Below are 26,852 nucleotides of genomic sequence, written 5' to 3'. Positions count from 1 at the left end.
TGTGTGGAGTCAGGGCCTGAGCCATTTTTTCATTCAGAAAAAGAGAATTAGAGAGAGAGAGAGAGAGAGAGAGAGAGAGAGATTGAGAGAGACCACAGTAGCAAAAAGTTCCCTTTTTGCTGCAAAACTTCCCATGGGAAACAAAGACAAAAAAAAAAATTCCTTCCCACATGGTGCTGGAGCTCAAACCTGACTTGTATGTACAGCAGTACAGGCACTCTGCCCAGTGGGCCATCTCAGACCCTAAACAAGTTGACATGGTAAAACAAAGAATTGGACTGGTTTCTGCTTGAAGGAAAAAAAGCATGTAGAAAACTGATGGGGGGGCAGTAGCTCAGTGGGAAAACTTATGGTGCGAAGCACACAGACCTGCGAAAGGATCCTGGTTCAAGCCCCAGCTGCCCACCTGCAAGGGAACCTGGCAGTGCTCTCCAGCAGGGAGTCATCTGAACCAGGCAAGCAAGGCAATACAATGCAGTTGCCTGTAAAGTGATAGGGAAGGAGTGGGAGGCAGGAAGCACTTTCTGTAGCCACCTGAGAAGATTGCTCCCTTGGTCACAATTGTTAGCAGGACTGACCCTGACCCCATCTCTCCCTCAGATTGAGAACTGGCTTTTTTGAGCACCTGGAGAAATGGTTTGACCAGTGTTCCCTTAACATCCGCGTGATCATGTCCACCAAGGTGGACCAGCTGAATTCCGAACTGGAGCTGCGTCTGCACCTGCACCAGCCAAGAGCCCAGCAGATTGAAAAGGACATCCACAATGTCAGGGCAGGTACAGACCCTGAGTGGAAACCCCACTTTAGACCCCCAGGCATCTGTGCTATGCTCATCAGCTGCCTTGGTTTGCAGCAGCACAGTGTTTAGCATATTGCCATGGCACCTAGAAGATGAGCCCCCCCGCCCCTTCCTGGCAGAGAAAGTAGCACTCAGAGTCCTTGGATGAGACTCTTAATATTTTCTTCCTTTTTTTGGTAAGAGAGGAGTAGATGCTAAGATGAAAAGTATCATCATGTTTAGCTCTGTGGATCCCAAGTCTACTTACAAACCTGTCAGATGCACACCTGCATGGATGAGGCTCTAGAGGCAAGTCTTGTAGCTCAGGAGTAGAGCTGTTGGGCTTCAATTCTCTAGCTGTGTGACTCAGGGAGATTACCTGACCTCTCTGATTCCTTCTTCATCTGTAGGGGGGAAAGTGTGTGTGTGTGTGTGTGTGTGTGTGTGTGTGTGTGTGTGTAAGAGAGAGAGAGAGAGAGAGATTAACTCTCCCTGAAATGGCATAGTTGGAATTGTAAGTATGTGACATAAGTCAGTCTCCAAAAATCACTAGCCACTATTTTTAGGTTATAATACTTAAAAGGTAGGGTCAATTCTCTCTTGGGCAGAGAGTACCATTAACTGGACACACCCTTTTGTTGGGTCTGTCCCTTCATAGGGGGCCAGGTTGTTGGCACACCTGGTAAAGTCACATGTGACAGTGTTCAAAGATGTGAGTTCAAGTCTTCTGTGGGGGTTCTCTACCTGCAGGGGGGAAGCTTCACATGCTGTGAAGGAGAATTGTAGGTCTCTCTCTCTCTCTCTCCCACTTTCCTCTCAACTTTTCTTAGTCTCTATCCAGAAAACAAAAATACCCAACAACTCCATCATAGAAGGGTAGAGCTCACAGAGCCCTCCCATCTGATTCCCCACACGCTCCTATTCCCTGGAGAAGTGAAAAAGATTCAAACAGCCTGGCCTAGAATCCCAGGACCTATGATATTGGGAGACTTGCTTGAGCTCTGAAACTTGATCTTCCTCCTCTAAATAGTTGTGAGGTAAGGACCATCTGGCAAGATAGCTCACCTGGATGGCACTGCTTTAACATGCACAGGACTGAGGTTCGAAACCAGACCCTACCCTGCTGGGGGGGGGGGAGCGTCATACTCTTGTGTCTCCCCCTCTGTCTCTCTGACTCTTTCTGAAAAACTCAGTCCAGAGCGATGAAATCCTAAGGATGACAAAAGAAAGAAAGTTATGAATTAAATATAAGTAGAAATAAAGATGTTTTCTGCAGCCTAGCTCCCACAACCTTCCCCTGGCTCCCTGGGCCAGTGTGTAGAAATTAAGGCCATAAAGTCACATCATTTGTTTTCCACAGAGCTAGAGCCACAAGCCCTCAGACCTCTTCAGGTAGTAAGAAGCCACGTGGGATGTCCGCTCGTGCTATGTTAGGCTTACAGTGGAACTCTTAAGGTCAAAAACTGGTTCTTTTTTCTACACTTTCAAAGTTCATTGGAATTCAGGATCACTGGAAGCCACTGATAAAAAGGACCAAACCCAACCCCTCTGCTTTATGCTAGGTGTTTTTTCCCAAACCCTCTCACCCAGAATCCTCCCCTCCCAGCACTCCTCTAAATCCTGCGCCCCACCCCCCCCCAGCTTCCCTCCCCCCCTTCCCAGGCTTTGTTTCCTTCTGAAATACTCAGAGTTTCCACCAGCAGGAACCTCCCTGCTCACACCAGGCAGAGCCTTCTCTGCAGTCTGGGGTCAGCCTCTCTGACATCTTTGCCCAGATCAACCCCTAGCAAAAGCAGCAGGAGCAAGACAGGAGGCCTTGACCTGAAAGATCGTTGCTCTTGCAGCTGGCCTGGGTGAGCCATCATCATCCGGGCAAGTCATGTCCAGAGGTGGCTCAAGGGCCTAGTGAACGTCAACCCTGCCCCCCACATCCTTTTTCAGCTGAACTCTTGCTTCATCGAGAACGACTAGATAGTCACTGTTCTGGGGTGCTGGAGACCCTGAAGAAGGAGAGGCTGATGTTCTGCCAGTTCCAAGAAGAGCAGAACACCAAGAGCAAAAATTTCCGCCGCAAGATTTACGACATGGAGCACACGTTTTTGAATGCTACAAAGAGCCAGAAGTAAGAGCCCTGGGAGTTTCCATTCTGGACCTGGGCTCTAGAATTCCACCCAAGAGGCTGTTCTTAAAGGGATGGTCCCTCTCTGGTGGATAAATAAGTCAGGGCTCCCAAACCCCAAAGCAACCTTCACTTTTCAGCTAAGCTCTCTGCAAGAGCAAGAGTCTGACTGTGTGAAGCACCACAGTGGGGGAAGAGCTAAAAAGAGAAAAGTTTTGTGTGATCAGAGGTCAGGATCTGGGCAGTGAACTCTTCCCCCTCCCAAATGTCCATGGTGTGAAAGACCGCTCTGGGTGAAGGAACCAGAAGAGGCCTCTGACCTGGGATGGAGGAAGATACAGTCAGGACAAAATGCCCCCTGTAGAGCAGAAGTATGGGCCCAGCCAGAGGTGAGGATGTTTTCAGGACAGGGGATTTGAGTCCTGACAGGGATTCTAGACAGAGGCTGCCGTCTGCCCAGCAGGCCTCAGTCAGGTAACAGAGAAGCCTGGTGTCTGCAAGCAGGTACCCAGAGGTGGCTGGTCGGGGTAGGTCTGGGCATAAAAGGGAGACCAGGCTGCTCTTTGGGGAGAGTACTGGAGCACCGAGGAGAGTACTGGAGCACCGGAGAGAGGGAGAAGGGGAGGGAGGGTGGTAACCAGTAGGGTTGTTTCCCCTACCTGCTGCCAGGAACCAGAGTGGGTCTGATCCAATACACTGAGTTTGTTTGTTTTTCTTCCCATTTCTCTTTCTTTTTATGATAGAGAAAAATAGAGAGGGACTGCCAGGGGCAGATGAAAAAAGGAGACACCTGCAGGAAGTTTCCCCCCAAGGTGAAGGCCAAGGGCTTGAACCCTGGTCCTCACGTGTGGTAAAGTGAGCACTCAGGACGTGCCACTTCCCAGCCCCCCCCCTCCCCCCACTAAGCATTAGGACACACTGTGTCCCACTTGAACAGAAACTTTAACTTCCTTCTTGTTTAAAAAAGAAACAAGATGGGGCTAGCAGGTTAAGCGCAGGTGGCACGAAGCACAAGGACTGGCACAAGGATCCCGGTTCCAGCCCCCGGAACCCCACCTGCAGGGGGGTCGCTTCACAGGTAGTCTTTCTCTCCCCCTCTCTGTCTTCCCCTCCTTTCTCCATTTCTCTCTGTCCTATCCAACAACAACAATAATGATAATAACCACAACAATGTTAAAACAACAAGGGCAACAAAAGGGGAAAAAATAGCCTCCAGGAGCAGTGGATTTGTGGTGCAGGCACCGAGCCCCAGCAATAACCTTGGAGGCAGGAAAAAAAAAACTTTTTTCATTAGAGTACTGCTCTTTAAAGAACTAAGAGAGGCAGGCTGGGAGTGTGGATCCACCTGTCAACGCCCATGTTCAGCAGGGAAGCAACTACAGAGCCAGACTTTCACCTTCTGCATCCCACAATGACCTTGGGTCCATACTCCAAAAGAGATAAAAATAGGAAAGCTATCAAGGGAGGGGATGGGACAGGGGAGTTCTGGTGGTGGGAATTGTGTGGAGTTGTACCCCTCTTATCCTATGGTTTTGTCAATGTTTCCTTTTTATAAATAAAATTTTTTAAAAGAAAAAAACCAAAAAAGCAAAACAATACATACATACATACATACATACATACATACATACATACATACATAAAGGGTCAGATAGTAGCTCAATAGGTTAAGTGCACATGGCATGAAGCGCAAGGACCGGTGCAAGGATCCCGGTTCGAGTCCCCAGCTCCCCACCTGCTGGGGAGTCACAAGCGGTGAAGCTGGTCTGCAGGTGTCTATCTTTCTCTCCTCCTCTCTGTCTTCCCCTCCTCTTTCCATTTCTCTCTGTCCTATCCAACAACGACAACATCAATAACAACAACAATAATAACCACAACGTTAAAACAGCAAGGGCAACAAAAGGGGGGTGGGGAATAGCCTCCAGGAGCAGTGAATTCATGGTGCAGGCACCGAGCCCCAGCAATCAATAACCCTCGCGGCAATAAATAAATAAAGATAGATTTTTATTTTATTTTACTTAAAGTAGAGACAGAATGAAATTGAGAGAAGGGGGAGATAGGGAGACAGACAACTGCAACACTGCTTCATCACTTGTGAAGCTTCCCCCCTTGCGTGTGGGGATGAAGTGGACGTGGGGGAGGGGTCGGGGCGGGGCTTGACCCCAGTTCCCTACACCTTGTAATACGTGTGCTCTACTTGGCACACCACCACTCAGCTCCCCTGAACTTCCTTCTAATGTGACTTTTCCTGGACACTGGTCCCAGTGGCTAGTTATAGAACTCGAGCAGCCTTCCAGGCCACCCTCCCATGCCCTGAGCACTTCCCTGCCCTCCCATGTCCAAGATGGTCACCCATCACCGGTTACTCCTCTCTCCCCAGGCTGGTCAGTCTCAGCAGCGCGCTGCACCGGGAGCTGCTGAGCTATGTCGACGTCATCCAGGTGTCCCTGCGCAGCTTCCGGCAGTACCTGGAGGAGAGCATGGGCAAGCTTCGCTATACCAACATCGAGTTCATCAAGCAGTGCAGGTGGGAGACTTCAGGGGCTCAGTGGGTTAGGGTCCTTCTTGTTTCCCCCTTAACTTTTTCTGAGCTTTTTTTTTTTTATTGATTTAATAATGACTGTCAAGATTGTAGGATAAGACGGGTACGATTCCATATGGTTCCTACCACCAGAGTTCTGTATCCCATTCCCTCCATTGGAAGCTTTCTTTTTTTCTTTTTTTCTTTTCTTTTCTTTTTTCTTTATTTATAAAAAGGAAACACTGACAAAACCATAGGATAAGAAGGGTACAACTCCCCACAATTCCCATCACCAGAACTCTGTATCCCTCCCCTCCCCTGATAGCTTTCCTATTCTTTATCCCTCTGGGAGTATGGATCCAAGGTCATTGTGGGGTGCAAAAGGTGGAAGGTCTGGCTTCTGTAATTGCTTCCCTGCTGAACATGGGCATTGACAGGTGGATTCATACTCCCAGTCTGCCTCTCTCTTTCCCTAGTGGGGTGGGGTTCTGGGGAATCGGAGCTCCAGGACACATTGGTCTGTTTGTTTGGCTTTCCTAGTCTTTATCCCTCTGGGAGCACTTACCCAGGGTCATTATGGGGTACAGAAAGTGGGAGGTCTGGCTTCTGTAATTGCTTCTCTGCTGAACATGGGCATTGGCAGGTCAGTCCATACCCCAATCCTATTTCTATCTTTCCCTAGTGGGATGAGGCTTTGGAGAGGTGGGGTCCCAGGACATATTGGTGAGGTCATCTGCCCATGGAAGTCAGGATAGAATCCTAGTAGCATCTGCAGTTTGGTGGCTGAAAGGCAGTAAGTTGTAAAACAGGACACATTGTTTAATAAGGAACCGAAAGATAGGAATAAAGCCGATGAAATTAGGAGTGTTTGTGTGGGAAGAAGCTAGGAAGGCTATTTCAGGTATGTTCCAAGGGGCCCATGACTTTAGTAATTTTTGTCTGAGCCTGCTAGTTAACATGGAGGTGGACTTAAAATATTGTCTGGGAAGATGGTGTCAGGGTTGACAACAGGGTTAGAGAGCTGGATTATGGCAGAGGGTAGCTCCCAAATATGAGGAAAGCATATAAATACAGTTAACTGTTTACTCCATCAATATGACCCAGGGCCCATATATATTCCTGTTTAGCACAGGAGTCTGTATGACTGCTGAGTCCCTGTCAGTCTGAGCTCACAGCAAGCTACACACATTCATTTCTGTGACCATGATCTCAGGTTTATAGTCTACAATCTTGCCAACCCCAGCATTTGGGAGAGTGGGAAGTCTTCAGTCTGACCAATGACTTTTATTTTTCCCAAATTTTTCAGATTGTTTTCAGAGGGAGGTAACTTTTCTACAGAAGAAATTGACTCACTGTGTCGTCGGCTAGAGAAGGAAGCTACCCGGATAGAGTTGGTTGAAAATTTAATCATGATCAACATGGAGAAGATGGAGACTGAGTACCTGGACCAGGTAGGTGAATGGTGCAGCTGAACTCCAGCCAGGGTCCCAGGTGGCCGGGGGGAGGGGTCGCCTTTCTTGTCACCTGATTTGCTGGTCATGCCCTTTTCCAAACACCAATTTAGCCTCCATGCTTAACAAGTTCCAAATCCCATACCAAGCTGATCCCCATTACTTTTCATCATTCTGGACAGGCTAATGATGTCATCAACAAGTTTGAAAGTAAATTCCATAATCTGCACGTGGACCTTATTTTCATTGAGAAAATCCAGCGGTTGCTGACAAATCTGCAAGTGAACATCAAATGTGAGGTAGGACAGAGTTCATCTGCATCCTGAAGCGTTTATCACACACACACCTGCACTCCAGGGATTCCTGGTTGCTGGGGACTCCAGGGTGTCTCTGCCCTGTGGGGCTTGTACTCCAACCAGGAAGAGAGAGACTCAGTGCTAGTGGCTTCTAACATTTACTAAGTCACTCCACGCCATGTGTCCTAATAGCTGACATTTTTTGATCAGCTGTGTTAGTCCTCATAAGAGTTATGTGAGGGGGGGCAGGCAGTGGTGCACCTAGTTAAATGCTCATATTACAACGCACAAGGACCGAAGTTCAAGCCCCTGGTCCCCACCTGCAGGGGGGGAAGCTTCATGAGTGGTAAAGCAGGGCTGCAGGTGTCTCTCTGTCTCTCTCTCTCCCTCTCTCTCTCTCTCTCCCCTTTTCCTCTCTTTCTCTGTCTCTATCCAATAATAAATGAATAAAAATAAAACAAGGGGGCTGGGTAGTAGTGCACTGGGTACGAAGCACAAGGAATGGCACAAGGATCCCAGTTCAAGCCCCCAGCTCCCCACCTGCAGGGGGTTGCTTCGCAGGCAGTGAAGCAGATCTGCAGGTGTCTGTCTTTCTCTCCCCTTCTCTGTCTTCCCCTCCTTTCTCAATTTCTCTCTGTCCTATCCAACAACAGCAGCAGCAGCAACAACAGCAATGGGAAAAAGATGACTGCCAGGAGCAGTGGATTCATAGTGCAGGCACCAAGCCCCAGTGATAACTGTGGAGGCAGATAAAATAAAATAAAATAAAATAAAATGTTATATGAGGTAAATACTATTTTAACTAGAGGACTTCTCAGAGATGTATAGGTGTGTTGTGGTCACTTGAGAGGAGGTATAGTACGTAATGTTTTGAAAAAGTGTTTGACAACCAGACCATGTATTTCAGGAATATCTAACAGGATCAGTGTCCTGGTGAGAGTGTTTTGCAGACACCTATTGCAGGGAGCTGAGGGACTGTACTTATGTGTCAACAGCTGCACTGTGATCCCTTAGATCTCCCCATAAGAAAGGGGAAAATCCTTCCTGACACATATATTGGTTACTATTCTTTCACTTGTCACTCAAAGAATGTCAGTTCCATAAGTCCATCTCTCAGATGATATACCTGAACATTTACTGAACATTTTTCCTGATCAAAATAAGCATTCAAGGTTCTGAAATCTCTGGTTTTTCTAGGTGGCCAAATCCAACTCGCAAGCAGATGGATTAAATTCTTCCCTGGAACAGCTTCAAAGCAAGGTGAAAATGTGCCGTCGGAACTCACAAGGAGAAAAAAAAGTAAGTGTGCAGTCTGCGCTAAGTCGAGATGCATCATGCTAGAATCACAAACAGGAAAAATACTGACATCAGTGGCCAAGATTTTGTTTACACCAAAGTAGCCTCTGAACTTTCGTATTTAACCTTTGTTTTATTAATGGAATAAACCAGCCAGCACTGCCTCCCAGGAATAAAAGTAGAGTCCAGTGAGTGTGGGGGCTTGAACCTTGTCTCCCTCCACTTGGGATGTGTCACCTGATATATCTTCCTAGTGGGGCAACTCAGCACTAGGTGATAAGGAGCTTGCCGCACTCTGAAACCCCACTTTTTGTTTGTTTTGATCTTATTATACCTTATACTTAGAAAACAGAGTCACCAGTTTATGTGCAATGATCCCACCTCCATAACCTTTTCACAACAATCATTCCAAGCACCCCGAGGACTAGATGTCTCTGCAGAGGTTTCTTGAGTGAGATGCTCCCTCCTTACAAAGTCCTGTTTTCATGAGGCCCCGTGGTGGCGCACCTGGTTTTACACACATGTTACAAAGCCCACGGACCTGGGCTTGAGCCCCCAGTCTCCACCTGCAGCGGGAAAGCTTTTTGAGTGGTGATGCAGTGTTGTGGGTGTCTCTCTTTTTCTCTCTCTCTATCTCCCCTACTCTCTGCATTCCTGACTGTCTCTATCCAATAAATAAAGATAATAATTTAAAAAAAATGTCCTGCCTTCTCCATTTCAGCAACTAAATTGAAGCTTTATTGTTGTTACTACCAAGAGGATTTTTTTCTTTTTCTGTATTATTATTATTATTATTATTTTTACAGAGCATTGCTCAGCTCTGGCTTATGGTGGCATGGGGGATTAAACCTGGGACTTTGGAGCCCCAGGCATGAGAGTCTCTTTGCATTATCATTATGATATCTACCCCTGCCCTGTCTTTATTGCTTTTCCTTACATAGTAACATTTGCTTATTAAAAAAAAAGTCAGGATAGGGGTAGATAGCATAATGGTTATGCATGAGAGCCTCATGCCTGATGCTCTGAAGTTTCAGGTTCAATCCCCCACACCACCATAAGCCAGAGCTAATCAATGCTCTGGTTAAAGACAAAACAAGCATGTGGAGTTGTACCCCTCTAATCCTATGGTTTTTTTTTCCAGTGTTTCCTTTTTATAAATAAAAAGTTAAAATAAATAATTAAAAATTAAAAAAGCAAACAAACAAAAAAGCCAAGCATACATAACGCACACTCACGACTACACATGCGTCTGTGTATTTTCTCCACTTGCGAGCATGTCATGTATTTCCACTTCTCTCCTTTTCTGTGGCCATGCCACACATTTTCTCGTAGATGTTTCTGGTATTCCCTGCATTCCCTAACAATGTGTTGTGCTGAGTAAAGGTGGTTCCTCTAACATCCCCATCCACTTAGGAGGCTGAGCCAGTGGAGAATAGGAGACATTGAGGTTGATCTGCTGGACCTCTTCAGGGACAGCTGGATCTCTCCAAAGCAGAAACATTTGCTCTCACGCCGCAAGCCCCCGGTGCCTCTCCTGGTGGTGCTGGGATGTTGGGCAGGCGCTTACACAGGCTTTTGGCTGAGTGGGAATGTGAGCTTTGTGGTTGGATGATGCTTCTGTGCCGATGAAAGAAACTGGCCAGATGCCTCTGCAGGACGGTGAGCAGCGGGGACCAGGCAAAGGTGCAGCCAGGGCAGAGTGCTCAGGGAACCACACAAGGAAGGGTTTCCTTCTACTGGTGTAAAGAAGTAGGGGGACATTTAGGAGAAAGATGGGGGCGTGTCTCACGATTGAGGCAAAGGAGTACTCCGCTCTACTGTGGGATCTACTCTTGGCCTCCTGCTCTATAGGATGCCGGGGTGTGGCTGTGAGTAAGGCCTGAGGCTAAGATGTGAGTTAAACTAGAAACCTTAGCGCTAGGGGGTAGTCAGGAGAAAATGTTTAGGAACCAGGTGGTGGCACACCTGTTACAATGCACAAGGACTCAGGTACAAGCCCCTGGTCCCCACCGGCAGCAGGAAAGCTTTGCGAGTGTTGAAGCAGTGCTGCAGGTGTCTCTCTCCCTCCCTGTCTGTCTCCGTGCCCTCTTGATTTCTGGCTGTCTCTATCCAGTAAATAAAGATAATTTAAAATTTTTTTAAATGTTTAGAATGTGTGTGTGTTGGGGGGGGAGAATGTTTCTGTTTTCTGAGCATGACAGTGCCTAAAAGAGCCTACGCCAGTGTCACAACTCAAAAGGAGGATGTAGCCCAATGAGGGGTTGAGGTGGGGTGGGGTTTTAGGATCTAAACTAGAGAAAAATTGAAATTCAGTCCTTAGTGGTGTGCTTTTTTTTTTTTTAATGTCTCTGAAACTCATACATTATTTTGTGAGGACTAAAGTAGATAGTAGATCTGAAGTCCCTAGCACTTTATGAAAAACCAGTGTAACTGGAGTAATTTATAGTAGAGTCTGAGGGCCCACAGAAATGTGTACTGTGCATTGCTTTGCCATATGAAGGCCCCAGGTTGCAGCAATAAAAAAAGCTTAAGTGGGGGAGTCAGGCGGTAGCACAGCAGGTTAAGCACATGTGGCACCGGCATAAGGATCCTAGTTCAAGCCCCTGGCTCCCTACCTGCAGGAGAGTCGCTTCACAAGCGGTGAAGTAGGTCTGCAGGTGTCTGTCTTTCTCTCCCCCTCTATCTTCCCCTTCTCTCTCCATTTCTCTCTGTCCTATCCAAAACATCATCAATAACTATAACAATAAAACACAAGGGCAACAAAAGGAAATAAATAAATAAATAAATAACTTTAAAAAAAAAAGCTTAAGTGGAGGCTTAAGATGGGGGTGCACCTGGTTGAGCGCACATGTTACAGTGTACAAGGACAGGGGCCAGGCAGTAGAACAGAGGGTTAAGTGCACATGGTGCTAAGCACAAAGACTGGCATAAGGATCCTGGTTCAAGCCCCTGGTTTGTCACCTGCAGGGAGGATAGCTTCATGAGCAGTGAAGCAGGTCTGCAGGTGTCTATCTGTCTGTTTCTCTATCTTTCCCTCCTCTCTCAATTTCTCCCTGTCTTGTCCAACAGCAATAACAGCAGTGGCAACAATGACAATAATAACAACAAGGGCAACAAAATGGGATAAATGTCCTCCAGGAGCAGTGGATTCATATTCACCGAGCCCTAGCAATAACCCTGGAGGCAAAATAACAACAACAACCAAAAGCAATGCACAGGGACCCATGTTCAAGCCCCTATCTCCACCTGCATACCTGCATGGGGAAAGTTTCATGAGTGGTGAAGCAGGGCTGCATGTGTCTCTCTCCCTCCCTCTCTTGTCTCCCCCTTCCCTCTCAACTTCTGGCTGTCTCTATCTAATAAAGATTAAAAACAAAACAAACAAACTGAGGCAAAGATAATAGTGGCCTGGACGAGGTTCTAGCGAGGACATTTCCACTGTAGACTCACATCCTCACTGATGCTCCCCTGAGCACCTGGGGGGCATGGACTGAGGCCCATGGTGGAGGGCTGTCATTGCCCCTTGTAGAAATCATCAGAAAAGCCATGATCATTTCTTCCCTCCACACCTTTGCCATCTTGGGCGACCTAAGGGCCACTACTTCCTACACACTGTACCAGTATCAGTTATCTTGGGCCAAAACTGCGTAGTGTTTGAGCTAGAGGAGATCCTCGGGAACACACTACATCCTAGCACATGTCAATCATTTGTCCCAATGAAATAAGACAAAGAAAGACTGGAACTCCCACAGTCCCTTCAGTAAAGGGTCTGCTGTCCCTGTGTAGAGCAGCCCCAGTGACTCCTCACCCCCAGAGTCTTCTGTGCTCTCTCCTTGGCACCAAGGGACAGCCCCCCACTGCAGTAGCTGGGCTGGAATTGTTCTGCCTGCCCACACACTGCATCCTGTGGCTTGCTCTCACTAGATGGTGACTTCAGAGGACCTCCTTGGCTTTGTCCGAACGTGGAAAGAAAAGCTAAACCAGAGGATTCAGTACCTCAACTGCATGGTGACCACAGTGACTCAAGTTGTCTTTGCAGTAAGCAGTGGCTTAGGGTGGCGAGGGAGGGTGAGAGAGCTGCTGGGAGACTGGAGACCAGAAGGCTCAGCGGGGCCTTAGGGAACAGGAGCTTTCAATCAGGCCTACTGGACTGCTCTGGAAAGGCCAGGGACTATGGAGTCAGATGTGGGTTCAGATCCCGGATGGGCCACTTCCCCGCACTGGTTTCTTTGGAGACCTCTAACTCATTCCCATCAGGACCCTTGGCCCCTGCTGCCATCAGCTCCCAGGTGAGCTTTACCACTCAGCCTCTGTCTTCCTCCCTGACCCTGATGCCTCACCCAAACTCCCTGCCCCTATCTCTTGCCCACCCGGCTGTTCTGACAGTCTCAGTTCCCTGCAGATCCAGTCCATGAGCTACAGCTAGACCTAATGTTGGAAATGGCCAGTCTGGTTGGGTCACTGGTCATTCTCCTGCCTTCAGGGGGAAAATTCAGATCCCTTAGCTGGACCTAACAACATCTACCCCCTAAAATCTCCTTCATTTCTCTGAGCCTTCTAAAACATAACTTCTTCCTAAGCCTTATCACATCTGTTGTCAGGGTCTCCTGGCTACCTCCCCATGAATCTGCACTCTGTTTTTTTTTTTTTTTTTGCTTTTGTTGTTATTATTTTTTATTTGCTTATTGGATAGAGACAGCCAGGAAATGAGAGGAAAAGGGAGATAGAGAGGTTAAGAGGCAGAGAAACACCTGCAGACCTGCTATGCCATTTGGGAAGCTTTCCGCCTGCAGGTGAGGACCAGAACACTTGGGTAAGGTGGCATGAGTCCTGCCTGTCTCTGTGGCATCAGGCCCCACATGTGCAGGCCCTAATCTCTGACCCACAGGACAGCAACCTCTTGACTGACACAGAGATAGAGAGTGATATCCTAGTGTCTTCAGAAGTCCTTGAAGAAGATGCATACATCAACACAGTCAATGCCGAGTCCTTTGCCCAGCCAAGCCGTATGGGGAAGCCTATGATTGAAGATCCAGCCCTGGAGGTGGTCAAGAAGATTCTGCAGTGAGTGACCCTGGCCTCCACAGTGGGGCCATCACTGTGACCTACAGAGTCTTCTGAGATGGGCTGTGGGGTCACACACGCTGGGTGTCCATGTGAACCCAGCCCTGACAGCCTCTGATCTTGAGCAAGACGCTTCTCTCAGAGGCTTGGTTTTCTTCTCTAGAGTGAAGTTTGTGATAAGACAGAACTCAGTGGGGCTGTGGGCTGCATGGGTTGGTGGCCATTGCCTGGCCTGAAATGTGCTTATGGTCATTGGGGAAATAGTTAAGTCCTTTCCTTTGATTACAGACCTCACACCCTGAAAGGCCCAACTCATCAGTGTGACAAAGATCGATCCCAGACAGGTAGAGGCAAATGGGAGTGGTGGGGCTCAGGGCCCTGGCGGCGGGAAAATTGGTGATACTTCCTTTGTTTAACTTCAAGGGCTATGCTCTCATCCTGGACATTCATCACCCAAAGGCTTGAAGCGACCCCGGAACCACAGTGTGAAGAAGGCCTTGTCTACTATCAGTACCGCCTCAGTAGGGAGGTAGGGCTACCAGGCTGCCCAGCATCCCCATTTCTGGGGTAAGGAGACAGCATAATGGTTATGCAAAGAGAATCTCATGCCTGAGTCTCCGAAGTCCCAGGTTCAATCCCCCGCACCACCCGAGCAGTGCCCTGGTAAAAATGAAAAACAAAAATCAAGTTGTTATACACAGGGCCACCCCTTCCTACACCCCCAGCCCATGTCTGTAAGTGCAGACTGCCCTGTTGCTTTACCACACAAGTGCCCCTGCTCACAGTTTATAGCTCTGATGCAGAAAGGCACCTGGTGAGGGCCCGACTCGGACACTGAACATAATCAGAAGTGAGCCCATTCCTGCTGAGTAGCCCGACTCATGGAAAGCCTGTTTGTAAGATCAATGGTTTTCCAGGAGTGTCTGAGTCCAGCTCACCCCCCATACCCTCTCTGGCAGAAGGAAGAGATGGGCACTGCCTTTCCTGGGGTGACAGCACAGAGCTGCAAGAGGAACCCCAGTTCTCTGAACCCTGGTCGTGAGCTCAGCTCACCACGCGACATCTAATTAGACTCATGGCTCCGTGAGCACAGGTCCCAGCTGACCCCTGACACCCATTCTGCAGAAGCCATGCAATTGGGTTGACTTTGTGGGACAGATCCCTGGCTTTGAGGAAGGAAGCAGAAATTCCTGTTTTGCATACCTCTGGGAGAACTTTGGAACGTGATGCCATCTGTGCTGTGGAATTAGATACAAACCAGTGAGTGAAAGCAGCAGAGCCTGTTGGCATAGAGCTTGCTCCAGCAAGGGACTCAGCAGCCAGGACTTGCTAGATGGGGGAGCAGGAGGCCACTCAGCTACTGCAGGGCAAGGAGTACATGTTAGACTTTCTGCACTTTGTCCTGAGTCGGAAGCAGGCAGAGGCAAAATAGAGGGGAGGCTTCAGTGATTGAGTCTATCCATTTGTGGTCCACCAGTAAGGGTTTATTTTACTTTCTGGGTTGTTGTTAGAAGAACAATCTGACTTTGTGCAAGTCTGGTATGCAGCAGACTAGCTTCCCGACTTCCTTATTGCAGGCAAGGGGATGGCTTCCTGGGCAGGCTGCTATAGGTTACAGGTCAGGGTGATTTAATCACATGCAAGATGGCCAGTATCCAGTTGTACGTGCAGCCACTCAGCAGATACAAAATAAAAACCCATCTTCCTAGGAGTCCCAGATCAAAATTCAGGATGCCCACTTAAATTTGAATTTTAGATAGCTAGCACTTAATAGATCTAGTGTAAGTCTATCTCAAATATTGTTTGAATGTACAATAAAAGTTACCCGTTGCTCCTATGAAATTCAAATTTAGCTGTGCATATTTTTATTTGAAAAGTTGGCACCCAAATGTAAGATTCAACCTGTTTTTCTTTGGGACCTGAGCACAGTGAATCAAGATACAGATTTCTGGGTTTGGCCTGGTTTGGGGGTTGGGGGTGCAGCGGCTAGAACATGGGGCAGTCAAGCAAATTTCTGAGTCACAGCACCTCTGCCCCTTACTCCTCATCAGCAGTGTGGGGGGTATGGGTGGGGCTGTATTTATCGATATAGGTTTCCAACCCCACCATAAGGCTGTCTTCAGAGCTGTTGGGGGGGCGGGGAGGCACCTCACAGGACCCAGCCCCTGACTTGGAAATCAGGGTGCCCCAGAGGGCCATCTCACACCGAGTGATGCTTCTGGCAGACTCCATCCCCAAGCTCCAGAGAACTGACCCCTTTTTGATCCACAGTTTGACGCGGTACAGCAAGCCCAATAGGATGGACAAAAAGTACCAGGTGCTCGGGGAGAGGCCGCCTGCTCCCTCCGAGTAAGTAAGCAGCAGTGGCTTCTCCTTTGCTCTATTTCACCCTCTTCTCTCTACCAGGAAGGAATTTGAAACTGACTCCGATGAGGGAGGGGGATGGAGGGTGGAGTGGGGCCCCACAAAGGGAAGAAGGAGGGGTCAGTGTGGGGACAGAGGAGTTGGTTTCAGTTCATTTCAGCTCACTTTGTCAGAGACATATTCACAACAATTCCACATTGTCCAAGCTGGCCAGTGGGAGGGCAGCATACCCCCTTTGTTTGGAGAGTGGAATTTTTGTAAATTTTCTAATGTCTGTCCCTCCCCCACCCCCTTTTTCCCTTTGTTTGAATTGTCCTAATTTGTCTTTTAATTAAGGCAAACCCTATGTTGCTTAGTATGACCACATTTAAAGCAAGCAAGCAAGCACAATTTCAACCTCAGAAAATTGAAAGCATGCAGAAGGCAAAGTTGATAGCGGCACCCTCTCTTCATCAGCCCCCACCCCACACACACACCTTCATCATTATTTTTTGCTCCAAGAGTCTTATCGGTGGTGTTTTGTAAATGATTCAAAGAAAAGTGACTGCCATAACAGGAGACTCAAAAAAAAAAAAAATTCACATGTGAATAAATCAGAAAGCTCCACATAGTCAAACATGACTCCTATTCCACCAGGATCTCCCTTCTGCTACTCCTTTCTACATGCCCCCTCCACCTCTCCACCATTCCTAGCTCTAATCAACCACTGATCTGTTTCCATCCTTAACTTTTCACTACTTCAGCAGTGTTGCATAAGAGCCAGGAGATAGCTCACCCAGTACAGCAAACATTTTAGCATGTCTGAGGACCCAGGTTCAAGTCCTCAGCAATGCACAGAAGCACCATGCACAGTAGCCAAGAAGCTTCATGGATGGTGGAGTGGTGCTGTGGTATCACTCCTTCTCTCTATTTCTCTCTCCCTCTCTGTCTCTACCTGAATTAAGATTTGATTGAAGTCCGTTTGATTAAATTTTTCCCTTTACCCCATTTTAGCCTATATTTGAATTAAAAGGAGGAAAACAGGGTTCCGCCGAGAGTGGTGGAATGAGGCAGGCATGAAGTCCAGACCATACATATATTTTTTATATTTATATTTACATAAATACTCTCCTAAAATATATGAGCTTTTTACAGTGACTTTTGACACTCAGTATAATGCTTCTGAGATTCATCCAAATTGCCAGAAGTATCAATAGTTTATTCCTCTATGTAACTGAATAGTATGGGTAGTATTCTTGACATGAATGTACTAGAGGTTTTTAGTGATTAAAAAATAGTCAAAGAAAAATATTAGACATATTAACTTTCTGAAAATGAGAGACTTCCTGGCATAGCACAATGTTTTGTTAGAAAAGAGAATTGGACTTACCCTGTGTTTTACCCCCATATTGGGACTCTGGCTAAATGACTTGTCCCCAAGCATCAGTCTTCCCCTCTGCACAGTGGCTAGAGAGGGGACCTTCCTCCTAGAGCCATAGAAAGGAGCCACCATGACCCCAAGTTTGACCCATAGACTTCCCTTGCAGAATATGGGAAGAGTGAACATTCTGGCAAATAAAACCTAAAACCCTCTGGGTTTAGATGCGAATAAAATGGTCAAGAAAATGATAGTAAATAAAATCAAAGGAAAATATCTTCAAAAATTGAAAACACACACACAACATTGCTAAGAAAACCTTTAGAACTAAGATAGGATAAGAGGTGAGGAGGGGGGAGTCAGGCGGTAGCACAGAGGGTTAAGCACACGTGGCGCAAAGTGCAAGGACTGGCATAAGGATTCCGGTTCGAGCCCCCGGCTCCCCACCTGCAGGAGAGTAGCTTCACAGGCGGTGAAACAGGTCTGCAGGTGTCTTTCTCTCCCCCTCTCTGTCTTCCCCTCCTCTCTATTTCTCTCTGTCCTATCCAACAATGATGACATCAATAACAGTAATAACTACAATTACAATGAAAAACAACAAGGGCAACAAAAGGGAAAATAAATAAATAAATATAAAAAAAATTTTAAAAGAGGTGAGGAGGGACTTTGGGAGACCACACACAAAGAAAGAAAGAAAGTTGATAACAAACAAACATGTAGAGAAAATACTCCTATCAGAGTGCAAACAAATGAAAGTGGAAATAGCCCATTCCATATTTTGTCCAAGATTCACCAACATATTCATTAATCTGTTCATATATAGATTCTAGTGAAAGTTCTCAGTTTGTCAAGAGAAGGGAGAGAGAGATGTCCTGCTTAGCTACTGTGATAGGGAGGTATTAAACCAAAATAAATAAGTAAAAGAGAAAACTCTTTGGGCCTTATAAAATCTGTAAAAGAGCTCAGGTGAGTCATCTATCTCTATGAGTATGTTTTAGATTTCCCAAATAAAGTATTAATTCCTGAAAAAAAAATAGTCTAATCTGAGATTCTTATGAAAAGTTCCAGCAGCACCAACTTAAAAAGATTTCTCATAGCAAATCATCATTCTTGTTGCACTTATCTAAATAGCAAGGCCAAGTCTAAGAAGACTAGACTTCTTTTATAAATAAAGAAGAGTGACAGAAATTCTATGTTTTAGTGGACAAATCTTATGAGGTAGTGGATTCTAGTTCTGTTTGTTGTCTTTGAAGTTTTGCAACCTTCCTCTTGTGAACTGAACTGGATCTTTCCGTCTCTCACATTTATTTATTTATTTATCTTAACAAGTTCTTAATTCTACTTTTAGTATTTCTGTAGTTTCTCACCATTGAGTATGATATTCGTTGTATATGGACTCCACTAGATTTAGGAATTTTCCATCTATTTATTTATTTATTTATTTATTTATTTTTGTAGTGATTTGATCATGAAGGGATGTTGGGTTTTGTTAATGGCTTTCTCTGCATTTATTGAGATAACCCTGTGGTTCTTAGTTTTTCTTTTAATGATGTGGTGGATCATATTTATTGATTTACATATATTGAACCAGCCTTGCATCCCTGTGGTAAGTCTCACTTGATCGTGATGTACAGTCTTTTAAATATATTGTATCCTGTGGGCTAGAATTTTGTTCAATACTTTGGCATCTATATTCAGTAGAGATTATGGTCTGTAGTTTTCTTTTGTTGTTATTGTGTCTCTACCTGTGGTGTGAGGATGACACTGGCTTCATAGAAGGTGGAAGGGAGTATTCCTTCTATCTGTCTCTTCATTTAATTCTCTTGTATCTTTGTTAATTCTCTGTCTAGATTATCTATTTGAGAGAGTGAAGTATCTAATTTTCCTGCTATTACTGTGTGGCTATCAGTGTATTTTCATAGCTCTTTCAGTAGATGTTTGACATATTTTGAAGAACCCTCATTGGGTGCATAAATATTAGTAATTGTTAAGTCCTCTTGGTTGAATGATCCTCTGAGCATTATATAATGTCCATCCCTATCTTTTATTACTTTATTGACTTTAAAGTCTATGTGTCAGATATGACAATAGCTGTTTCTGCCCTTTTCTGTGGTGCATTAGCTTTTATGATAGTTCTTCATCCTTTTACTTTGAGTTCATTTTTCCTGTGAAGTGAGATAGGATTCCTGCAGACAACATATGGTTGGGTTGTGTTTTCTGATCCATCTCCCTACTCTGTGTTTTTTTAATGGGTGAGTTCAAACCATTGCCATTTATTGATATTATAGATTTAATATATGTCAGCACCATTATGCTAAACTTATCTTGAGTGTTCTAATGCATGACATGTTTTGGAGATGTTATTGTCTATAAAAACCATTTTATAATTTCTTGTAGAGCAGATTTGGTGATACTTAAATCCTTCAACTGTTGCTTATCTGAGAAGTTTTATATCCCTCTATCTAGTCTGTATGTCAAGGATAGAGTATTCTTGGCTGAAAACCTTTCCCATTGAACTCTTGATATGTATGTGTGTGTGTTACTTTTTATTTACTTATTGTTATTATTTTATTTATCTTGCCATTCTCTTCTAGCATTTAGAGTTTGCATGGAGAAATCTGCTGATAGTCCTTTGTATGTGGCTCTTTTTTTTCTCTTGAAGTATTCAGAATCCTTTTCTTTATCCTTACTCCTTGCCATTTTAACTATGATGAGTCTTGGTGTATGCAGACCTGAGTCAGTTCTGTTTGTCTGGATTTCTTGAATCTTTCTGTACTTTCTGTTGGTTAGTGTGGAGAAGTTTTTTATTATTATCTCATCTAGTATGCTTTCTTCTCTTTCCTCTTTCTTCCTCTGACAAACCAACAATGCATTTATTACTTCTTTTGAGGTCATCCTACTTGTCTCATGTTGTTTTCAATGTCTCTTAATCTCTTTTTTAGTTCTTTCTTAGTTTTCTGTAATTCATCCTCAGCCTTGCTAATTCTGTTTTCTGCCTTAGTAGTTCTGCTCCCACTTCCTTCAGCTCCATTCCTTAGTTCAGTTATTTTTCCCCAAGACCAATTATCTTATTAGCTCATTCAGCTAGTTAGGTTCTTAACTCAGCTATTTCAATTTTTAGCTAATTACCTTAAGGTAGTTTTTGTCTTCTTTCACAATCTCATCTGTTGTTTCCCCATTTCAGATTAGACTTTTAAAAACTTCTTGAGGGGGCCAGGCTGTGGGTTACCTGGTTGAGTGCATGAATTACCATGCACAAGGATCCAGGTTTGAGCCCCTGCTCTCCACATGCAGGGGGGAAGCTTCACAAGGACTGAAGCAGGTCTATAAGTGTCTCTCTTTCTCTCTCCCTCTGTATATCCTCTTCCCCTCTCAATTTCTCTCTGGCCTATGAAATAAAGAAAGAATAGAAAAAAGGGGGGGAAGCGGTTTCCAAAAGTGGTGGATTTGTTGTGCAAGCAGTGAGACCTAGTGATAACCCTGGTAGTAATAAATAAATAAATCCTCCTGAGGCTTGGAAATCAAGCCAGATTTAACCAGCAGTGAAACCCTCTCTTCCTATAACTCCTGGCCTGTCAGAAAATATCTTTCCTTACTTACCTGTTAATTAAGTATCAGGCTGTTTTTTCCAAGAAGTCTTTGTAAGCATTGGCTCCATAGAGTCCATCTTAGTTCTTTAAAACTTCTGATTCTTTAAAACTTCTGATTCTGTGCATTCTCAATATGACATTCTAGTCAGAGTTTCAGATCTCTATCCCAGTTATGTTTGCTGTGATTAGACACGGCCCCTCAAGGGTCTGTCTTTTACATTGCAGGGACTTTAAAGGAATCATCTTGACCCTCCTCTGGGACAGCAATGAACATCTTCTGAATGTCATAGAGGTGAGGGTTGCTACCTACAGGACTACAACCACTGACTGCAGTCCCCAGCTGCCTTACCTTCTGCATTCTACTGATGATAATGCCTTGTGGATAAACTGAGAAAAGGAATTTCTTCCTTCAGCCACCTCATTTCTGTCAACCTATGTGGTGGTGTTTTTGTTTTGTTTTTCTATTTAGAAACTAGACCACATACATTCATGTTTCTATTTACTTAGCCACCAAACATTTCCTGAATTCTATACCAGGCATTGTGCCAAGAACAAGTCCTGACTCTTTCCCTGAGTGGCCAGTGGCCTGTGGGAGGGTAACAGACTCAGCAGCACCACAAGGACACAGTGTGGCTGTGGCAAGGGGCCACCAAAGGGCCACCTTGCATCTCATTCCCAACATGTTCCACACACAGTGTCTGCTTATTTAAAAAATTTTTAAATCTTTATTTGACAGAGACCATTAGAAATCAAGAAGGGAGTGGAGAGACAAAGAGGGAGAGAGACAGAGACACACCTGCAGCCCTACTTCACCACTCACAAAGCTTTCCTCCTGTAGGTGGGGACCAGGGGCTTAAACCTGGGTCCTTGTGCATTATAATGTGTGTGCTTAACCAGGGGCATCACCACCTGGCCCCCACAGTGTCTGCTTTTCCTGCCTGCCTTCCCCCTGGACTGTGAGTCTCCAGAGCAAGAACTCTGACATCATTATCTGTGGCCCACAGCTTAGAAGCCAATTTCATGATTCATAGAAACCTTCAACTTGGTCACTGAAATGAGCTTTTCCCATTGGTCTTAAAGGAATTAATAGAATGTTGTCACCCACCCACTCATGTCTCAGTTAACCCTAGTATACTGGCCATGGTGAGATGGAAAGATAGCTATGGAGGCCGAGTAGTGGCACATTTGGTTGAGTGTGCATGTTACAATGTGCAAGGACCTGGGTTCAAGCCCAGGCAAAGCTTTGCAAGTGGTGAAGCAGTGTTGCAGGTGTCTGTCTCTCTGCATCTCTGTCACCCCCTTCCATCTTGATTTCCAGATGTCTCTATCCAATAAATAAAGATAATAATTTTTTTTTTAAGTTCAGTGGGGAAGCAATTACAGAAGTCAGACCTTCAACCTTCTGCATCCCACAATGACATTGGGTCCATACTCCCAGAGGGTTAAAGAATAAGAAAGCTGTCAGGGGAGAGAATGGGATACAGAGATCTGGTGGTGGGAATTGTTTGGAGTTGTACTCCTCTTATTCTATGGTTTAGTTCAATGTTTCCATTTTATAAATAAAATTTAAAAATTTTTTTAAAAGAAAAAGATAGCTAGGAAGAGCATCCCAGGCCAGCAGGCAATAAGACAAAAGGCTGAGAGAGTCATGAGTGAGTAAGGGCTGCTCAGAACCTGAGTCAGAATTCCATGGTGAAGGTTCTCATCCATATACCATCCCCCCTCTCTTGCAGGAGTATTACCGCAAAGAGAAACGCTCGGTCACCAGGCCCGACTGCATGTATGAAACCTTTGATCAGTGTGCAGAGAACATTGGCAAAAAGTTGCTGGAGTACCTGAGTGAGACAGATGAGTACCACAACTCCTGCCTGATAGGTAGGTAGGCAGGCAAATTGAGAGTGTGGCACAGAGCCATTGGTTAAGCCAAGCTTGGAGGTCACGCAGGAAAAGCTCCAGCAAAATTCCAGGCCATCTAAGCTGGGAAGTCTGGAGGGAAATGAGACAAAGGGAAAAAACGGGGAGTACTCAGGGCTTCAGCTGTGAAGTAAGGTGATTAAAGCAGAAACCAGGCTTCCAATTCCATTCAGTAACAAGAAGACTGTGCTATTAAAATTTGGTGCTGAGTAAAGATGAGGGAAAGCTTTAGTGTGAGAACCCAGCACTACACACTCGCCATCATTTGGTTCTTGTTTTATTGACTTGTTTTATTGTTTTTATGGCACCTCTTGTATAATTGATTCAACCCCTCCTAGGTTGATTTTCCCTTTGTATTATTTCAGATAGAGTGTATGGCAGATAGAGAGAGGAAGCAACTTCTTTACCATCCATAGAGCTTCTGCCAGGTGCCAAGGTTCTCCCATATGGCACTGGGGGCTCAAACCCAGGACTTCCTGTGTGCTGTGTGGCTTTAAACCCGAATTCACACTGAAAGAGGCCTGAAGCCAACTTTGCTTTTATGGATCCTTCAAAAGTCTTCTAATTGCTAAGCTTAAAATGGTCTTGAATTCAGTATGCCCATGTGTTTGTTTAGAAGAGGTACTGTAAGTCCTCTCAAGAAAAACCAATTTTTGGGCCAGAGAGATACTTTACTGGGTAGGATGCCTGCCTTGCCATGAATACAGCTCAGTTTCAAGCCCTGGCACTGTATGTAAGGTCCTATGGCATTGGTGAAATCTCTGGGGCTCTTCTCTCTATTTTTCTATCTATCTGAATGAAAAAATGGCTTGGGAGCAGATTGCATCCAGACTCTGACAATACAAAGAAGAATAAGAAAAATCCACCTTCAGCTTATGCCTATAAGGATTTCCACAAATAAAATGTCCAAAATAGTAGCTTACCATAAAAGGAAGAAAGTAAGAAAGAAAGAAAGACCGGACATGGGGAACCTTGGCACCTTATACTCAAGGCAGGTGAATAAAATCAGTAAAAGCTTCACCCAGTGAATGTATCATACACAGGATATAAAACAATGTGTTTATTAGAATTAAATAAAAGAGGAATAAAAGGGTGTGGGGGGTAGCACAGTGGGTTAGGCGCATGTGGCGCAAATTGCAAGGACTGGCCTAAGGACCCTGGTTTGAGCCCCCAGCTCCCCAACTACAGGGGAGTCACTTCACAGGTGGTGAAGCAGGTCTGCAGGTGTCTATCTTTCTCTCCTCCTCTCTGTCTTCCCCTCCTCTCTCCATTTCTCTCTGTCCTATCCAACAATGACATCAATAACAACAACAATAACCACAACAAGGCTACAACAAGAGCAACAAAAGGGGGGAAAAAAGTGGTTTCCAGGAGCAGTGGATTCGTGGTACAGGCACTGAGCCCCAGCAATAACCCTGGAGGCAAAAAAAAAAAGAAAGAAAAGAGGAAATTAGGAACACAGGGGGCATTAAAATGACCAAGATATATGAAAGAGAACCAGATAGAAATTCTCTACTAGAAAAATAAATAATTGAAAATTTTTAAATTATGAATGACTTTATTACCAGAGTATTCACATAGAGGTAAAAATCAGTGAACTAGAAGGCAGGTTCAAAGAAAGTATTCAAAATGCAACACAGAAAGACAGATGAAAATATGGGAAAGAGGAAAAAAGATGAAAAGGTATGGATGAGAGGAGTAGGCCTGACATAGTTTGGAGGTTCAGAGGGAGAGGCCCTGGGAGAGAAGAGTCAAGGCAGTGTCTGAGACGTTAATGAATGGCACAGAACTTGCTGAAAGACACAATGTATTAGGAGGGCCCTGTGGCATGGCTGGGTGAATGCACACGTTACCATGCACAGGGACCCGGTGTGAGCCCCCACTTCCCACCTGCAGGGGGAAACTTCACGAGCTGCGAAACAAGTCTGAAAGTCTGCCTCTCTCTCTCTCTCTCTCTCTCTCTCTCTCCCCTCCCCCATCTCCTCTTCCCTTCCTCGCAAATTCTATCTTTCCTATCAAATTTTTAAAAAGAAAAGGAAAAATGGCTGCCAGAAGTGATGAATTCATTGTGCAGACTCTGAACCCCGGTGGCAAAGCAAACAGAAAAAGTATTTTAAATGTACACTTTGTGGCTGGAGAGGTGGCTCAGAAGTATACTATAGGACACCATGCCTGAGGTCAAGAGTTCAATCCTCGGCAGCACATATACCAGAATACTGTAAAGTACAGAAGTCCTTTGAGCTTGTTTAACCCAGAATGTTCTATACTGGTTTGATCACAGCACCCCTTTTGATGCAACAGGAATCACCAAATTGTAAACCAAGTCTTTCTCTTTGGGAAGTTGCTTGGGGTTTTTGTTGAAGAAATCACTTCATCAGCTTGACTCTGCTCTGTCCTGTCCCTTGACCCGCCCCCCACCTCAACTCCCCCTCAAATTCCTACAGAATTACGGGCCCAGATGAGGAGATTTGAAGAATTGCTGCCCCAAGTGTGTTGGCTGGTGATGGAGAATTTCAAGGAGCACCACTGGAAAAGGTTTTGTGCCTCCACCAAGGAGATCCATGAACAGTTCTTGGAATATCAGACACAGACAGAAAAATGGAAGGTCAGTGGCCCAGGTCCAATCTCTCCAGAACCCTAAAGAGTTCAGAAATAGGAGCCAAGCATAGGCAGAACTGATTTGGGAAGGAGATGACCAAAAATTGGGATTGTTGGATGAAAATGAGGCACTGGAAAAATGAGAAGTGAGTCAACAGCTTCTCAGCAGAGGCATTCTGTGTGGGCGCAGTCTCTGGGTTCTGTGTTGTAGAGGTCCACAATGACTTTCTACTTGATTCTTGGGGCAGTGAAATGTGGATGCTCTTGATTTTTTTTTCTTGATTTTACTTTTCATTTATTTTTTTATTTATAAAATGGAAATATTGACAAGACTACAAGATAAGAGGGGTACATTTCCACACAATACCCACCCCCAGAGCTCCATATCCAATCCCCTCCCTATTCTTTATCCTCTGGGAGCATGGACCCAGGATCATTGTGGGGTGCAGAAGGTAGAAGGTCTGGCTTCTGTAATTGCTTCTCCGCTGAACATGGGTGTTGACAGATCGATCCATACTCCCAGCCTGTCTCTCTCTTTCCCTAGTGGGGCAGGGATCTAGGGAGTGGGGCTCCTTGGAGACACATGGTGGGATCCTCTGTCCAAGGAAGTCGGATTGGCATCATGGTATCATCTGGAACCTGGTGGCTAAAAAAGAGTTAAGATATAATGCAGAACAAATTGTTAACTAATCATGAACCTAAAGGCTGGAATATTGCAGATGAAGATTTGGGGTCTTGATTTTATTGAACTAAAGTCCTGATTGTACTGGGCAGATGTTCAGCTCAACCTCTCCCTACCCCTTGGAGTCAGCTCCAGCCATGGCCCCCTCCTCCTCTGCCACTTCTCTGCCCATCCATGATTCTAGCCGTGACCACAACTGGCAGAGGCCAGAGACCAGTTGGTCCTGACCCCACAGCTGGGTCAGAATCAACACTGATTGTTAGCTTCTTGAATTGAAGGACGAAAATTCCCAGAAACTTCATCCAAATCTTGGACATCCCACACATTCCCAAGAGATGGAGGATCTTTGTCAAGTGGAAGAGAAAAGGCAGGAAGACCTGGATGAAGCCATTACAGAGCTGAAGGAGAAACTGGAGGTTAGTAATGGCATCAGCTCTCAAGCCTTCATGCAAAGAGTGGTACTGCCCTCCATAGTGATTACCCCAACTGACAACCTAGCAACAGCACTCACCACAACCCTTTGCTGGTGCTCTGGCCAAAGTAGGGCATGAGAGCAGGCAGGGTTTATAGGGGAAGATAATCATTATTGGTTGCTGTACTTGTACTTTTTAAAAAATTTTTTTTTGAGTTAATGTATTATAAAATTGCTTATGAGAAATTTTTTCTCAAGACCCACATCTCATTTTATGTCCTCTTTGGTGAATTGTCTGTGTACATCTCTTGGCTATTTCTTCTACTTTTAAATGTAGGGTTTTTTAAATTAATATTTTAAAAATTATCTTAATTTTTTTGCATAGAGACAGCCAGAAATTGAGAGGGGAG

The 26,852-nt window shown here is 45.2% G+C and overlaps 1 protein-coding gene across 4 annotated transcripts in view; it reads left to right on the top strand.

Annotated features, from left to right (window-relative positions):
* Positions 1–26,852, top strand: part of CCDC180 (coiled-coil domain containing 180) — an 88,556-nt gene that overhangs the window by 52,363 nt on the left and 9,341 nt on the right. For 2 of the 4 annotated variants that reach the window (XM_060199125.1, XM_060199126.1), the window contains 15 exons: positions 601–776; positions 2,720–2,900; positions 5,278–5,424; positions 6,725–6,869; positions 7,052–7,168; positions 8,363–8,464; positions 12,386–12,499; positions 13,350–13,525; positions 13,814–13,869; positions 13,949–14,054; positions 15,797–15,874; positions 21,062–21,128; positions 22,570–22,711; positions 25,195–25,355; positions 26,309–26,446. In XM_060199125.1, the coding sequence (XP_060055108.1) occupies positions 601–776; positions 2,720–2,900; positions 5,278–5,424; positions 6,725–6,869; positions 7,052–7,168; positions 8,363–8,464; positions 12,386–12,499; positions 13,350–13,525; positions 13,814–13,869; positions 13,949–14,054; positions 15,797–15,874; positions 21,062–21,128; positions 22,570–22,711; positions 25,195–25,355; positions 26,309–26,446 (1,906 nt within the window). Of the gene's footprint in view, positions 1–600; positions 777–2,719; positions 2,901–5,277; positions 5,425–6,724; positions 6,870–7,051; positions 7,169–8,362; positions 8,465–12,385; positions 12,500–13,349; positions 13,526–13,813; positions 13,870–13,948; positions 14,093–15,796; positions 15,876–21,061; positions 21,129–22,569; positions 22,712–25,194; positions 25,356–26,308; positions 26,447–26,852 lie in introns of those variants that run through there. The other 2 variants (XM_060199128.1, XM_060199127.1) reach the window with 2 other exon arrangements.

This window comes from Erinaceus europaeus, chromosome 10 (genome assembly GCF_950295315.1).
Source record: "Erinaceus europaeus chromosome 10, mEriEur2.1, whole genome shotgun sequence".
Lineage (NCBI taxonomy): Eukaryota > Metazoa > Chordata > Mammalia > Eulipotyphla > Erinaceidae > Erinaceus > Erinaceus europaeus.
Note: the sequence above shows the minus strand (reverse complement) of the source record. Positions and strands in the feature narration are given on the sequence as shown.